The 16392-nt window shown below is 43.2% G+C and overlaps 1 protein-coding gene across 2 annotated transcripts in view; it reads right to left on the bottom strand.

Annotated features, from left to right (window-relative positions):
• Positions 1 to 911: 911 nt before the first annotated feature.
• The window catches only part of F5 (coagulation factor V), a 44094-nt gene continuing 28613 nt past the window's right edge, over positions 912 to 16392 (bottom strand). For both annotated transcript variants that reach the window (XM_068160630.1, XM_068160631.1), the window contains 11 exons: positions 16005 to 16241; positions 15332 to 15542; positions 13614 to 13793; positions 10693 to 10809; positions 9783 to 9854; positions 8579 to 8673; positions 6685 to 6840; positions 5237 to 5381; positions 4930 to 5078; positions 4012 to 4194; positions 912 to 2435 (listed from right to left, as the gene is read on the bottom strand). In XM_068160630.1, the coding sequence (XP_068016731.1) occupies positions 2247 to 2435; positions 4012 to 4194; positions 4930 to 5078; positions 5237 to 5381; positions 6685 to 6840; positions 8579 to 8673; positions 9783 to 9854; positions 10693 to 10809; positions 13614 to 13793; positions 15332 to 15542; positions 16005 to 16241 (1734 nt within the window). In that variant the 3' untranslated portion in view covers positions 912 to 2246. The remainder of the gene's footprint in view (positions 2436 to 4011; positions 4195 to 4929; positions 5079 to 5236; positions 5382 to 6684; positions 6841 to 8578; positions 8674 to 9782; positions 9855 to 10692; positions 10810 to 13613; positions 13794 to 15331; positions 15543 to 16004; positions 16242 to 16392) is intronic.

The following is a 16392-nucleotide window of genomic DNA, read 5'->3' as shown; positions in this document are numbered from 1 at the left end:
GCAACAAAGTTGGTGAGGGGTTTGGAACACAGCCCTGTGAGGAGAGGCTGAGGGAGCTGGGGCTGCTCAGCCTGGAGAAGAGGAGACTCAGGGGTGACCTTCTTGCTGTCTACAACTACCTGAAGGGAGGTTGTAGACAGGCAGAGGTTGGTCTCTTCTCCCAGGCAGCCAGCACCAGAACAAGAGGACACAGTCTCAGGCTGTGCCAGGGGAGGTTCAGGCTGGAGGTCAGGAGGAAGTTTTACACAGAGAGAGTGATTGCCCACTGGAATGGGCTGCCCGGGGAGGTGGTGGAATTGCCATCACTGGAGGTGTTCAGGAGGAGACTTGACAGGGTGCTTGGTGCCATGGGTTAGTTGATTAGGTGGTGTTGGATGATAGGTTGGACACGATGATCTTGAAGGTCTCTTCCAACCTGGTCTATTCTATTCTATTCTATTCTATTCTATTCTATTCTATTCTATTCTATTCTATTCTATTCTATTCTATTCTACTCTACTCTATTCTATTCTATTCTATTCTATTCTATTCTATTCTATTCTATTCTATTCTATTGCACAAAATCCTGATTCTGCTGATGTCAGCAAACATTTATTATCTGTGTTCTAGGGAAAAACCTGACTCCAAAGTTGACTTTCCCCCCCCTTTTTTCCCTTCTTTCTTTCACTGAATATGGCTTGTATTGTGATTACATGGCTGTATCAAGCAAAAATAATTCAAACACTGTTACAAAACCCTGAGAAATGCTTTGTTTTTCCAATGGAGCAATTATGTTTTCACCATTTGAAATTAATTGTACTCAGCACTTCAAATTCCCATCAGGCTGAACATTTTACTTTCATGATGCAAAACTTAACTTCTTGATAAGAGGCACTACTGCCAAGGCAAATATACAAAATAAATAGTTGGTGTTTTTCATGCTATATTATCATCTTTATTTTTCAGTGAAAAAAGACAACAGTTTGTGACATAGTAAAAAACAAAAAGGCAACAGAAAATATTTCTTTAGTTTTTATACTTTTTTTTTTTCCATCCCATTCTATTCCTTAATTTTGAAATACACAGTCTGCAAGGCACAAGAATTGGAAAACTACTGAAGTAACTTGGAAGTTCAAAGACAAGATGCTTGGAAAAATCCACCATGTGGAATGGGACCTAATGTGGCAAGTGGAAGTTCTGCAATTAATTTACAGCATAGGAGCCAAAAACACTACTGAAAGCTTAGCTAAAACTCTGCTGGAATAATGACTGTGTGATGTAGTCATCCTGGGAAAAATCCATGTATGCTCTATGCAAAAAGAGTAGTTCCATTAGTGAAAACCCTGCCAGAGCTAAATGGTAAAGAAGATGCAGATGTTTCTATCACCCAATTTCACCTAACCCTCCTCTGTTGCCACCAGGTTTTATTTACACTGAACAGCTATAGTTCTCAGTGCCTTGCTATTCCAAGGAGCTCCCTCTCCCCATGGTGTAAAAAGTTCATCTGGGATCAAAGGTCAGGAGGTCTGGATTCTCACTTTGGTTCTGTTACCATTCCATGACCTGCCATGATTGAGGTTAAATCACTTCCCTTCTCATTTCTGACTCCCTCTCCCTTTGCCATGGCACCAAAGATGAATTCTGTGAACTCTACAGCATTTCAGGTGTTCTAGGTATGTAGGAATAAAATCAATACTGCAAACCCACGTTGTCCAAGAAGGGCTTGCACGTGCTCAACACTGGGATGTGGTCTACCCGTGTCTCAGTGTAGGTTAAAGACATGTGGACACAAGGCCACCCAGAAAATAATTTCATACCAAGGCACTGCTGCAGTGCAGCACCACAGCTCCATACCTGCACTGGTTTTCCCTCCCAGCCCTGTATATGGAGAACATTTACCTGATGTAGCTTTCTATTCCTCCTCTGTGCTGCAGAAGCACTACAAAACAGAGATAATGCGGGCTCAGGATTAAGGCCAGAGTCTCTATCACTGGGATTAGGAACTTGAGTAAAAAGTAAGACAAAGTACTGGTTAGAATGAAGAAGTGATGATAAAACCCGAAGGGACTGCTATTTCTTTCAAGAGAGAGGAAGCTGTTCTCTGAAGTGTGCATTTATGGGAATGAAACATCTGCCAGGGAAATCTTTCTCAAGACTTGCTGACAAAACATTACAGTCCCTTCAGGAAGCACACAGCCAAACCACCAAGAATGATTGTTTCAAGGGTTTTGTAAAAATTGATGTCCTGCATGACAACTGCTGAAAGGTTAAGAGCTCCCAGACTTGTCAGTCCTTTTCACAGGCAGACCCCCACCAAAATCACAGCCGTAGAGTTCTACCCGCAGGGCAATACCTTGGTACCAGGTTCTGGGGACAATGCGGATAAACCTGGACAGGATGGGTGGGTTAAAGAAATGCTTGACTTGTCCACTGCTGTTTTCATTGCCCAAGAAAACCTGCAAATACACAAGCACACAATTAAAAACAAAGTATTTTTTAAAACCCCCTGCTTTTTCTGTTTTAAAATGGACCCAGGGTAGATGGAGAGCAACAGCTGTCCAGTGCAATCAGCAAGCCTGCTGTGCAGTGGCTAGCCCAGAGAGCTGCAGCATCTGAGCAGCCCTTTCTTTTGATTATCTTCCTCTTCCCACAACAGAAAGTATTTTTAGGCACTCAGGAGTAGGTCTATTCATAACTATGTAACTGTCAAAGGAAGAGAAAGAGACTGAGCCCTGTGAAATGAATTTTGGAGGCTCAGGGGAGATCTTCTTGCTGTCTACAACTACCTGAAGGGTGGTTGTAGCCAGGTGGGGGTTGGTCTCTTCTTCCCAGGCAACAAGCAACAGAGTAAGAGGACACAGTATCAAACTGTACAGGGGGAAGTTTAGGCTTGATCTTAGAAAGAAGTTCTTCACAGAAAGAGAGACTGGCCATTGGAATGGGCTGCCCAGGGAGGTGGTGGAGTCGCTGTCATTGGAGGTGTTCAGGAGGAGACTTGATGGGGTGCTTGGTGCCATGGGTTAGTTGTTTAGGTGGGTTGGATTGGTTGATGGGTTGGCATCCCTGGAGGTGTTTAAGAAAAGACTGAATGAGGCACTTAGTGCCATGGTCTAGTTGATTAGATAGGGTTGGGTGATTGACTGGACTTGATTGGAGGTCTCTTCTAACCTGGTTGGTTCTGTGACTCTGTGAGTGGCTCATCTCTGATTTTACACACGAACACATTTCAGTCTCTTCCTAAGATGCTAGTTCAAAGGTAATTCAAGCCAGCAATACCTGACTGAATAAATTAAAGGTTCTGTTTCCATCCATAACAAAAAAAATTGCCATTTTATTTTTGACAGACTAAAACCCCAAACCTCCATTATTTTACCTCTGCTAATAACCCTTGTTTCAGGTAGCTTGTGTAAGGTGAAATGGCCACCGACACAAAGTACTGTGTCTGGTCCATGGGTGTCAGGAGCTCTCCAGCTCTGTTACAGCAAAACTGCTTACTAACATTAATTCCACTTATAAAATCAAGGCAGAAAGAAAGAAAATCTGAAAAGAGGCTGTGGGAAGTTCATTGCTCATTCCAATTAAATGTCCTTGTGTGTTAAATGTTCTCCTTTAAAAATAGTGTCATCTCCTTTTGTCATAGAACTGTTGAGGTTGGAAGAGACATTTCAGATCATCAAGCCCAACCACTTGCTTGGAGTTCACAATCTCACCACTACTGCTAAGCTACTACCACATCCACATATCTTTTAAACACCTCCAGGGGTGGTGACTCCAGCACTTCCCTGGGCAGCCCATTCCAATATCTGAAATCATCATGTGGACTGCATTCTCTACAGATTTGGTGTTCTTCCCTTTGGTTACTGTTAATTACTATGACTAAAATTAGATGGGTATTATGACATTCTCTGTAGCTGCCTAGCAATTTAAAGACCTGGGAAAATCTCCTTTGCTGGGTATTCTGCCTCTGGGCCTCGACGCTGCTCAGCATCTAAAACCAAACAGCAATACAAGTGTCTGAGCTAAGGATGATACCTTTGCTGTTGAGCTTGAACCATCCACATAGGATTTCCATTCTGAGCCATGGTCACTGTATAGGATAACATAGGTTTTCACAAAGTTTTCACCAGTTAGGGACTTGGCCCCCTGGGTAATGATAGCAGTTATCTTCTTAATTGTGAGGAGATCAATTTGCAGCCACTGTTGGTTGTTGTTCAACTAAAATGGATATAAAAGGTTGTCTATTAGTAAACACATCTATGTCTTTATTTGCTTACGTGAAAAATCCTGTTTGAAGACAGTTAAAACTCCATCAAAATGCATCAAAACAGTACCGAAGAAGTGCAGAAGAGGCAAAAGTCACAAGCATATTCAGTGGCCCATGCAATTCACTTTGTCACTGCAGGTGATGTATTTGATATCTTAAGATTTCCACATTAATTTCCAATCCATAATGAAAAATAACACAGATCTGCCTCCAGTTTTACAATGCAGTACATCATACTAACACCAAGTGCTTGTACAAAACAGTAGCTTCCAGCAAATCTCAAGCTACTTCATAAAGAAATGCAGCACCATTTTGAAGACAGAAGCTCACATGCCTTGCCAAAGGTCATCCACCCCCAGATCCCTTACGTTGCACTGCCTATAAAGCAGCCCAGGAAAGGCTCTTTAACTCCTTGAAGCTGTAGTTATCCCCTGAAATTAAGAGGGCTGCTGGTTCTGGTCCAGAGGACACCATCTGTCTCTTGAAATATGATTTCACTGATGTTGCTTGAAGTTCAACTGGAAGAGTTGAATGGGCTCTTTCCCCAAAGAATGGCTAAAGAGCTGTGAAGTAACCCTGTCACACGTGGCACTGGACACAGTGTGCAGGAAGCACATAAGCACACAGGCACCACATATTTATTAACTGCAGCTGTCTTGCTGTCATCCCTGCTTTGCATTTGTTACCTTGGCTCGCCAGGCATTCACCTTTCCATTCTGATTGAGACGAGCAAGCGAAGGGTCCCATGTGTTAAACCAGGATGTCTTAACAGATGAGGCTGTTATCTGGGTATTCTTGATCTCTCCATTTTCCATTCCAAGTGGCAAAGAGCAGCCTGTTACGAGAAGCCCTGGGTTATCTCCAGATCATCCGAGTAGCCACAAGCTAAGCAACAACGTTGGAACTGAGAACACTCAAAATGTTAGCTTTATTTAACATACTAGGTTAAAAACTTTGCCAGAAAGGAAGCACCAGCACATGACTCATTCTTACCATCAACTTCACAGCCCAGAAGCTCCATGCGAAGAGTAGGCCTGTTGTAGGCCTCCGTTGGGTAGACTCTGACATACCTCGCAATAACAGGGGGGTCAATGATGTTCTCTTTTATTCCATAGGCATCAGAATTACCTTCAAAAATCTGTTAAAAAACAAACCAAAAGCCAAGCAGACGAATCAATACTTTAATGCAAACACAAACTGGGATGCTAAAAACCTGCTCTGGTATGGAGGAAGTTTTTCTTAACACTGTTAGCCTCATTCATGGTCACAGAATCAATAAGGTTGGAAAAGACCTCAAAGATCATCAAGTCCAACCTGTCACCCAAGACCTCATGACTACTAAACCATGGCTTCAACTGCCACATCCAATCCCTTTTTGAATACCTCCAGAGATGGTGACTCCACCACTTTCCCTGGGCAGCACATTCCAATGGCTAACAACTCTCTCTGTGATGATGGAGTGCCCTATGCTGCAGAGGAACTTGAAGTATTTCATGGCCCCATCCTGGCATATTTGAAAGTGCCTGAAGGTCTCAGTTCAAATAAGCAACCCACTTCTACACACTCTGCAAATTTGTAACACACTAGTAAAGAGGCAAAAGGAGAGTTAAGTTATCAGTCTGGGAGCTGTACCACAGAAATCTCAGGGTAGACTGAAGGTTTACCTGTAATTGGTAGGGCCAGAGAGACTGGGCATAAAATTAGCTTCTTTCAGGTTAAGACCACTCTTAATACAGGCCTTCTGCAGGCAATTCAGACAGTTTAATATTCAACTGTTGTGACAGCCAAAAGGGAAGGACAAAAAGGAGGAACTAATCACAAATGAAGTAAGTCATGATTTTTACACCAGCTTCTTGCTTGCCTCAAAAAGGCTGACATGGACTTAGGAAATAACAGGAGGGAGAGATGCTTGTGAGAAAGGCAGTTCATACAGTCAAGGCTACAAAATCAATCTAAATAGCAGTTTAGGAGATTCCTCACTTTACAATTTGTCTTCTGGTCTGAATTTTATCAGATTGGTAAATGACTTTTTGGTCCTTAAGCTGCATTATTGTCTCTGAAGGCTAGAATTTTCACTGCTATCTCTTAATGTGGTGGCAAGCGACATGACTAGAGGAAATGGATACAAGCTGCACCAGGGGAGGTTTAGTTTGGATATCAGGAAGTACTGCTTCACTGAGATGGTTATCAAACGTTGGAATGGTCTGCCCAGGGCAGTGGTGGAGTCACCATCCCTGGGGGTGTTTAAACAGCATGTGGACCTGGCACTCAGGCACATGGTTTAGTGTTGACCCTACAGTGCTGGGTTGAGGATTGCACTGGATGGTCTTGGAGGTCTCTTCCAACCAAATATATTCTGTGATCTAAAACTGTCATCTCAAACTGCCATCTCACTGTGTGATGCTACCTAGTTTGTGGCAACCCCTATGGCACATACAGACCTTATATGCTGCAGAGCTGTCTCCTTTGAAGGTGCTCCACTTCCGTTTGTCTTTGCTATAAACAAAGCAGAACTTCTGGACGTACAAGGACTTCAGAAATTGCTTAGCTCCCTGTGTCTGTATCCCAGTCAACAGAACTTGTCTTTGAAAGTCCACCTAGGAACAGCAAACCATGTTCACAAAACCAATAATGCACAGCAAAATCTGTTTAATTCTTTGCAATCTACACAATAGCTTTGAGCCCTGCATTTTAACACCCACAACACTAACACCCTCAGGAGGAGCAACAACCAGATGCTAGAGTCTCATTTATTTATTTGTGTGTGCATTTAATCTCAGAGGCCATTTTACAGTGTTCAGCACAGTACCACAATGACACATCAAAAATATCTGCATCTCTGTGGTAGGCAGAACTCTGCTATCCTCATTTATGGACAGGCAAAAGGTGTATAAAGAAATTAAAGGTTCCCATTTTCATAAGCTGCCTCTAGTTTGGGACACTCAGGCTGACGAAAGGCATACAACATCCCAAAATGCTGAAAAGCCACTGTTACTTCTTATATGAGGTCCAAACACTCAGTACATCAAACCAAATCAGCAAGATTCTTTGGGAGACACCCTCCACATCTCTACATGCTTCACTGGCCTAGCCTCAGCTTCTCATTACCATGCTCCCTGCCAAATTCTTTCTTCTCTCAACATAATTCCTCATTCCACATCAGCTCTCTCAACTTTCTCCCCCTACTTCACCACCACTGACTTACTAGCATGTCAAATGTTAGCAGGCCAAACAAAACAGACGCCAACACCTTGAACTTAAACTGCAACACTAGTTTGAATCTTCCTTTTTTGCCCCCAGTTGCCAATTTTCATGACATTTGTAAGAAATCAACTATTCTCTGCAAATTTGCTGTCTGGTGCAAAAGTGATTAGAATGGAAGGAAACAATGAAATATGTGAGGTGACTGAGCGATTGTAGTGGTCTGAAAACAAGACCAGTATTCTGCACTATCAGAAATCATGAATTCATGACATTTTATGACGGTAGGGCATTACCATCCTGGACAGGGGATTGTGGCTCACTCTCTTGGTTTTGGGGTCCCAGGCATGCAGGTGTTTTTGTGCTTGTTTTTGGGGATTTCTGGGCTGTACTTTTCCCTTTCCCTTTCTTTCTGTTTCACATATACTCTGATGTCATACTTTTGTAGTGGAGGAATAAACTATTCTATGTAAGTTGACTAGAAAAGTCTCCCTGCCTTTTTTTTAACTCCCTGTCTTATCTCTTGGTAGGAAGGGAGGGAGGAAGTGAGAACAGGAAAGCACAGGCACAAACCATAACAATGATATAGTGCTTGATGCCATAAGATAATTTCCCTGTGATGATGCCACACTGTGCTTTGTCAAGCTGGGCATAGAAACATGCAAATCAACCTAAGAAAAGTTGTCTAAAGCAATATTTGAGTGAATTACACTTTAAATAACCACTCAACAAACACATGCATATAAATACATATTGTTAGGTAGACAGAGGTAAAAAAAAAACCCACAGAAAGAGCTACTCCATTTGACTACAAAATGGTTACAGTCTAAATTATGAGGGTAACTGTCTAGTCAGTCTAAATTATGAGGATAACTGTCTAGTCAGTCTAAATTATGAGGGTAACTGTCTAGTCAGTCTAAATTATAAGGGTAACTGTCTAGTCAGTAGGCCTCAATAACTGTAGAGACTGGGTTACTTTAGGGGAGGTGGACAGCTTATGACATCCCCAGTCAAACTTTCTAGATCTTTTCAGTTTTCCCCAGCAGTCTGAACAAGAGCAGCCTGGCCTTACAAAACAAATTGCAGGAAAATCACAAGTCAAAAGTGGCCAAGCATGTGTTATACCAATCATACCTGGATCCAAGGGAGTTCTTCTGTTTTCATGGTAGTGCTCCAAGCATTGTATGTTCCAGAGTTGTTTAATCGGGCTAATTTAGGTTCCCAATAGTCTAGGCAGAAAATACAAATAAAGCAAGAGTTTAAAGAAAGGTGCTGAAAAAAAAACCCCAAAACTGAAGTTTTAAGAGGGAGGCTGCAGCTAGCAACTGATGTTGAGTGCTTCATTCCTTTTCTGATCTGCCTTGGTAAAAAAAAACCCAAAACACAACCAATAACAAACAAAGCAATCAAAAGACTATAAAACCATAATCTAGGATGACTTGGACCTGATCAGCAACTGAAAGCCAGCTGTTCCCCTGCAAAGTTTTACAGTTGGCAGAATGGCTTTTAAAATAACAGCCTTTTGTGTGCTGTACTGTCTGCTGAGTTGGAAACAGGGTCTAGAGTTTTGTAGACAAGTTTTGGCTCCTGGCAAGATCAGACATTATATTCATGGAGGAGAGTTCTGCTCTGCATAAAGAAGTTTCTGTGATAACAAACGACTTGGAGTAGGGCACACAGCTTTCAAGCCTTCATAATACTGAGTCAGGAAATGAAGAAAATGAAATCCATAGAAAAAAATCAGTTTTCCAAAATAGATCCTTTCCCCTGAAATAGGAAATACATTATTTACATTCCTGCATGTGTATATAACCCATATGCCTCTACTTGCCACTGTCCATCTAAAAGTCTCCACCAAATTATCCCACTTTTAAACCAGGAATAAGCTTGGTGAATTAAAGGCTCTGTCATTGCTCTGGATGCCAGGTTCCCAAACCTTAAACAGACACACTTTGATCTTTTGCATCTCATACACATGCAAATCTCAAAAGCTTTTTGAACACCTGGGGTTCTCTGGTTTCAGCCAGGGAAACCAAGGGACAAAAAGATAAAGGTGGATTTGTCCCAGGACATCCATCAGGCCACAGGTGATCCCCTGACTCTCAAGCTTGTGACACTGTTGGCAGACCTGTGACAATGCTAAAATGAAATGATGAGCGCTTACCTAACACAGCTCAGAGCCTCCACTTGCAGCACTGAAGAGCTTTCTAGCCTGACAATTGATTCATTGCTGGACTGACCATGTAAGATGCATCACGAGATGCCAAAGAACATGGAACTGCCACACTTGGCTGGGGATATCAGGAGCATGCCCAGAGTTATTAAAGTAATAACTCACCTACATGATGTGAAGCGTCGATTTGTGAATCCAGTATGATTCCGCTCGCAAGGCCCATCGGAATCCTGCACTCTGAAGAGAGCACAGTAGGTTTGTTGTTAAAGGAAGGCTACTCCAACACACATCCTGCTAGAACCTTCTAAAACAGCATCACTCAGAACAATTCTCAGTAATACTCTAACACCACCACTGTTTCCCAAAGGAGGACAAGTTAGTCTCCGCAATTTCTCACAACAGACTAATCCACTCTGGGGAAGCCTCACATTCAAAGACAGTATGTTAAAAAGGAATTGAACTACAGGAGTGGGTCCAGAGGATGGCCACAAAGATGGTCAGAGGGCTGGAGCACCTCCCCCATGGGCATGGGCTGGAGGAGAGAAGGTTCTCGGGACACCTTATAGCGGCCTTCTGGTATCTGAAAGGGGCCCACAGGAAAGCCAGGAAAGGACTTTTTACAAGGGCTTATTGTGAAAGAACAAGAGGGAATGGATTTAGACTGGACCTTAGAAAGAAATTTTTTACAGTTAGGGTGGCAAGATACTGGAACAGGTTGCCCAGGGAGGTCATGGATGCCCTCTCCACGTTGAATGAGGCCTTGAGCATTCTTGATCCAGTAGGAGGTGTCCCTGCCCATGGCAGAGGGGATGGAACAAGATGATCTCTAAGGTCCCTTCCCACCAAACCATTCTATGAATAAAGGTAGTATGCTAAATAATTCACAGCTAGTATGCTAAAGGCCAAAGATTTTTACTTCTAGAACAAATTACCACCCTCCCTCCTTGAATGCACAAAGAATCTGCTTTGGGGTTTTGCAGAACAGTTTCCCAAATTCATTTTTCAATGATCCTGGAAGGTTAGAGACTATTTTGTAACTGGACTTCCCCAGCCAAAATACACCACAGTTCAGTACCTTTCTGTATAACCAAATAGGATGCCTGCATTCCTGCTTGCTGATACTCCCCCACTTCAGTGTCTAAAAGCCACCAGCCAGGTCTCTGTGGTTTCATTTCAATGGTTCTAAATGAGCCTTGGGAAAAAAAAAGGAAGAGAAATGTATCAGAACCATTAGCATTAGAAGGTTAATGTTAGTATGGCTGGAGGTTAAACCAACGATCATCCTATGACTCAAGCCAGAAAAATTAAATAACCTGCTACACAGTGCAGAGAGAACAATAACTGGCTCAGGCTCTAACATTTATTTTTTCCTAGCAAGTTCCAGCTGGAGACCAAGACTGGAATTAAGTGACCAGATCAAAACCTAACCTTTGCTGCCGGTGCGAAGTACAAAACCTCGGATGCCTGTGTGTGACAGGTATCTGCACATTAAGTGCAGTGCTAAGCCACATCATGAACAGTATCACAGTAGTATCACAGTATAACTAAGGTTGGAAATGACCTCGAGGATCATCGAGTCCAACCTATCCACACAGACCCCATGACTAGACCATGGCACCAAGTGCCACGTCCAATCCCCTCTTGAACGCCTCCAGGGATGGGGACTCCACCACCTCCCTGGGCAGCACATTCCAATGACGAATGACTCGCTCCGTGAAGAACTTTCTCCTCACCCCGAGTCTAAACCTCCCCTGGTGCAGCTTGAGACTGTGTCCTCTTGTTCTGGTGCTGGTTGCCTGGGAGAAGAGAACAACCCCTTTCTGGCTACAACCACCTTTCAGGTAGTTGTAGAGGGCAATGAGGTCTCCCCTGAGCCTCCTCTTCTCCAGGCTAAACAATCCCAGCTCCCTCAGCCTCTCCTCACAGGGCTGTGTTCAAGGCCTCTCCCCAGCCTTGTTGCCCTTCTCTGGACACGTTCAAGTGTTTCGATGTCCTCCTTAAACTGAGGGGCCCAGAACTGGACACAGGACTCAAGGTGCAGCCTAACCAAAGCAGAGTCCAGGGGCACAATGACTTCCCTGCTCCTGCTGGCCACACTATTCCTAATGCAGGCCAGGATGCCATTGGCCCTCTTGGCCACCTGGGCACACTGCTGGCTCATATTCAGGCAGCTGTCAATCAGCACCCCCAGGTCCCTCTCTGTTTGGGAGCTCTCAGCCACTCTGACCCCAGCCTGTAGCTCTGCATAGGATTGCCGTAGCCAAAGTGCAGCACTCAGCACTTGGACTTGTTGAATGCCATCCCATTGGCAGCTATCAGGTTGTTACATAACATAGCGATGTGGATTCTGTGGTGCTGATTACAGTTCTTAGATGCTGCCCCAGTGTGGTGTTCACGTAATGGAAAGAAACCAAAAGTAGATGCAACAGAATCAGATGCATAGGCCCCCACCTCATTTTCTGCATGCCCCAGGGGTGTCAAAGATTGAATAGGAAGCAGGTATGGTCGAAGCTGTTTGCTGCACTTTTTAGAAAGCACAGGACCTGCTTCATTGCTTTTCATATAGTCCTGGTTAGTGCAGAGATGGCAATTCTGGTTCCAAATGAATCCAAAACACGTGTTGATGTTAAAGTGAAAAAAACATGATCTTGAAAAAGCTAAAATGGCAAAGAAACCACCTGAAATAAACCTATTATTCCAAGCCAACCCCACTGTCTTGATTTCCTTGTTGCCTGGGTTGCTTTTTGGTTTGGAGATTCTTGTTTCTTTGGGGTTTTTTGGTTTGGTTGGTTTGGGTTTTTTGTATGTTTAGTTTGGTTTTGGTATTTGGGTTGGGTTTTGTTTATTTGGGTTTGGGAGTTTATTTGGTTGGTTGGGTCTTGGCTTGCTTTGGGGGGGTGTTTTTGGTTTTGTTTCAGGGGTTTTTTTTTTGTTGGTTTGCTGCTGCTGTCATTTTTAAACACCTGCAGCTGACAATAGGTGCTGTTACTGCACACACATGGAGTGATGAGTACAGGAGTATATCCTAATGAATGTTTTAGCCTATTTCCTTTCTCCCTAGACACAAAAATTCCCCTAGGGCTCACATTTGTTCTTAATCTGTATCACACTTTTCCTGACATTCCAAAAATAAATCCTTTCCATACTGACCAGATACCAATGCTAATTCCCAGCAAACATCAGTGAGACTTCAGTGGTATTGAAGCCTGGGGATGCATGAGCAGAATTGGCTGCACTGCTGTACACATGTCATTTCACAGTGAGCGGTGACTCATGTTATCATAGTATCAGTCAGGGTTGGAAGGGACCACAAGGATCATCTAGTTCCAACCTCCCTACCATGGGCAGGAACACCCCACACTAGATCAGGCTGGCCAGAGCCTCGTCCAGCCTGGGCTTAAACACGTCCAGGGACGGGGCCTCAACCACCTCCCTGGACAACCCATTCCAGGGCTTCACCACTCTCATGGTGAAGAACCTCCTCCTCCATCCAGCCTGAATCCTACCAACTGCCTTTTACCAACACCAAACTTTACTGTTGAACGTGTTCCAAAGCCAACCCCAGCACCCTACTTTGCAGACAAAGAAAAGAGAGATGCAATAAAGGAGAGAACCCCACTTGTGGTCACATATACGGCGAGTGGCAAAGGAAGTGCCTAACAGAAAGCAATGCTACAGACCATGCTGCTGTTCATCTTCCATATACATCCCTCGTCACCTGAGAGGAAGAGATTTGTCCACTTCACTTTTCTCCATAACTTTACCCATATTTCCAGTTTAAAAGGGCAGCAATTTTATCTTTTTCCCACCTTCCCCACTTCAGCATAAGTAAGGTGAAAAGTGATAATATTCTTTTGACCACCATGGGCAAATGAACTGCTAGCACCCTTACATTCTTCCTGTGCCTAAAGCCAAACTCTGTTCACCTTTACACTGGTATGCCAATGACAGATTGAAATGGTCACCTCTTAGAATTTACTCTGTTCTGATTCTTACCTGGAAGAAGTGTGTATGTACCAAGCTGATGGTTTGGCTTCCCATGTTCTGTGAAGGTCTGTCCATGAAAATGAACAACATGAATGTCCTTTGGCCCACCCATATTCAACAAATGCCATCGAACCAGTTCACCTTCATACATCCTCAAGCCTTGCAAACTGTAGGTAATACCATTAATGGCTGGGGGGAAAAAAATATAAACTGTTAGTAAGGAAAACCACTCAAACCAGATTTTTTTAAGTGCTAGAATGCAGTTATTAAAATTAGTATTTTTTGAAGCAACGCATTTGGGGAAAACATCACTTTTTCCAGTTCAAAGTGCTATACATACTATAATCTATGTACATTGGTTCAGAAAATCCAGGGACCTTACCAAAGGATTTGAGCACAGCTGGCATGTAACACAGGGCAGTCAAAAGAACAAGGAAGGTACCACGTGAAATGTCAGAACAAAACATCAGGCCCAAAAGAAAGGCTGGCTACCCAGCACATGTAAGCTGCAGAGCATTTCCACAGCTGCATAGTCACAGCTGCTATCTTTGATTAATAATTGATTTTATAAATCAGATTTTCAAAAGGCAGATCCCACTTCTCAACAGGCCTTTTCCAAACATGATAGAATAGAACAGAATTAACCAGGCTGGAAAAGACCTTTGAGATCATCGGGTCCAACTTATCCCCTAACACTATCTAATCAACTAAACCACAGCACCAAGGGCCTCATCCAGTCCCTTCTTAAACACCTCCAGTGATGGTGACTCCACCACCTCCCTGGGCAGCACATTTCAATGGCCAATCATGCTTTCTATGAAGAACTTCTTCCTAACATCCAGCCTAAACCTCCCCTGGTGCAGCCTGAGACTGTGTCCTCTCATTCTGTCGCTGGTTGTCTGGGAGAAGAGACCAACCCCCACCTGGCCTCAACATCCCTTCAGGTAGTTGTAGACAGCAAGAAGGTCTCCCCTGAGCCTCCTCTTCTCCAGGCTGAGCAACCCCAGCTCCCTCAGCCTCTCCTCATAGGGCTTGTGCTCCAAACCCCTCCCCAGCTTTGTTGCCCTTCTCTGGACAGGTCCCAGCAACTCAACATTACAGCACACAAGCATCAGATTTTCAAAGATGGAAACAGAGTTTCATTACTGACCACTATTCCAAGGAGAAAAAAGGGTTCCCTTTGAATAGTTGTCCACTTTACATGCCTAAAATCTCTGTATCCTACAGCTACTTCAAACTCCTCAGCAGAACTTAATGATTTGTTGAATTATAACAACACTTTTAAGCTTCTTGCAAAAAAATTTCAGTGTATTGGCTTCTTACTGCAAACAGGGTGGTTTTGTTTGTAGTTTGTTTGTTCTCTTCTCTCTTTTAAATTTTAGGGGTGGGGTGGGGGAGGGGGGTAGATGTGAGTGTAAGAAAAGTTTTATGCAGACAATTTCAGCCTAGTATTTCCAATTCACTGCTATTTTTAGTATATGACTCTTACTATATGACTATTAAAATATGACTATGGCTATTACAAGTAATGCAGAACAACAACATATAATACTATAGAATTCATATAATATATAGGATGTATAGGATGTATAATATATATAATGTATAGGATTCATATAATATATAGGATTTATGCATGTTCAAATCCACTGAGAGCTGAGCTACCTCCTCCAAACCTTTCCCTCTAGCCCAATAAACTGAATATTTGGCAAGATTGAAATGGATACCATAGAACTTGTGGCACTGCTGTGTTTCTTGGTTCTTCTCAGTACAGGGGCTTCGGGAACGTTTGTCAAAGTACCAGCTTTTCTCTTCATCAAAGACCATAAACAGCAAGAAGAAGTCTCGAGTTGATGTTCTGCTGCTGTTTGATTTACTGAAGGTTCCTTTTTGACAGATCAGTATTGGCCCAATCAAGCCTGAATTTATATCTTTCTCCTAGAAGGTAAAGCTTGTATTAGATGTAAAACCAAATTTCCCAGAAGATGTCAAAAGCCCATAGCACTCTAAAAATGCAGCAGGCCCTAAAACTTTAAAGCAGAGGCCAGAATTGCTGTTGCTTTCTCTCTTTAGTTTCCCCTGTCTACCAAAGGGCTCCCACATTGGAATTCTTCAACGTCTTATATCCCCTTTTAACTATGAGATTAAATGTCAGATGGGAACATCAGGCCTAAAAGAAAGGACAATTAAATGTGTTCTGCAGCTTACATTTCTATAGCCTTAGAGTAACATCGCTTGGAGATACTCAAAACCTGAGTGGATGTGGACAGCTTACTCTGAGCCTGCTTGAGTTGCAGGAGGTGGTCTAGATGGTAGCTAGTGGTCATTCCCAGCGTGTTTCTGTGATCCTGCAATCAGCCCTAGCAACACCACCACTTCTATTTTGATTTGACACCTTACCAGGTTTAGATCAGAGTAGTAGATCCAGGACCGACACGCTGCTCCTGGCTGCACAGGTCCCGATCGCCTGTTTGCATACCACACATATATGTAGCTGCTATTTGGCTGAACTGCATCATCTTCCTTAAACCAAGAAGTGGATTCATCATCATAAATGCTTCCCTCAGAAGACTTTTCATAGAAGAGTCCATGGGCATGGAGGCTATAAGGTCTGGATGCCAGATTCTTAAAATGGACCTAAAAAACCCAAACCAACCAAACCAAACAAAAAAGGTAAAGAGATTTTGTTCAGAAAATTCAGGCCTCAACCAAAGCCACCACACTCACAGCAGGTCATGGGAATGAGGAATGAGAGAAGGGAAACTCCACAGCCACGTGCTTCCTAATA

The sequence above is a fragment of the Melanerpes formicivorus genome, unplaced genomic scaffold (genome assembly GCF_026170545.1).
Source record: "Melanerpes formicivorus ecotype bairdi unplaced genomic scaffold, bMelFor1.0.p_v2 SCAF_51, whole genome shotgun sequence".
NCBI lineage: Eukaryota > Metazoa > Chordata > Aves > Piciformes > Picidae > Melanerpes > Melanerpes formicivorus.
This window is presented reverse-complemented; position numbering and strand designations above follow the sequence as displayed.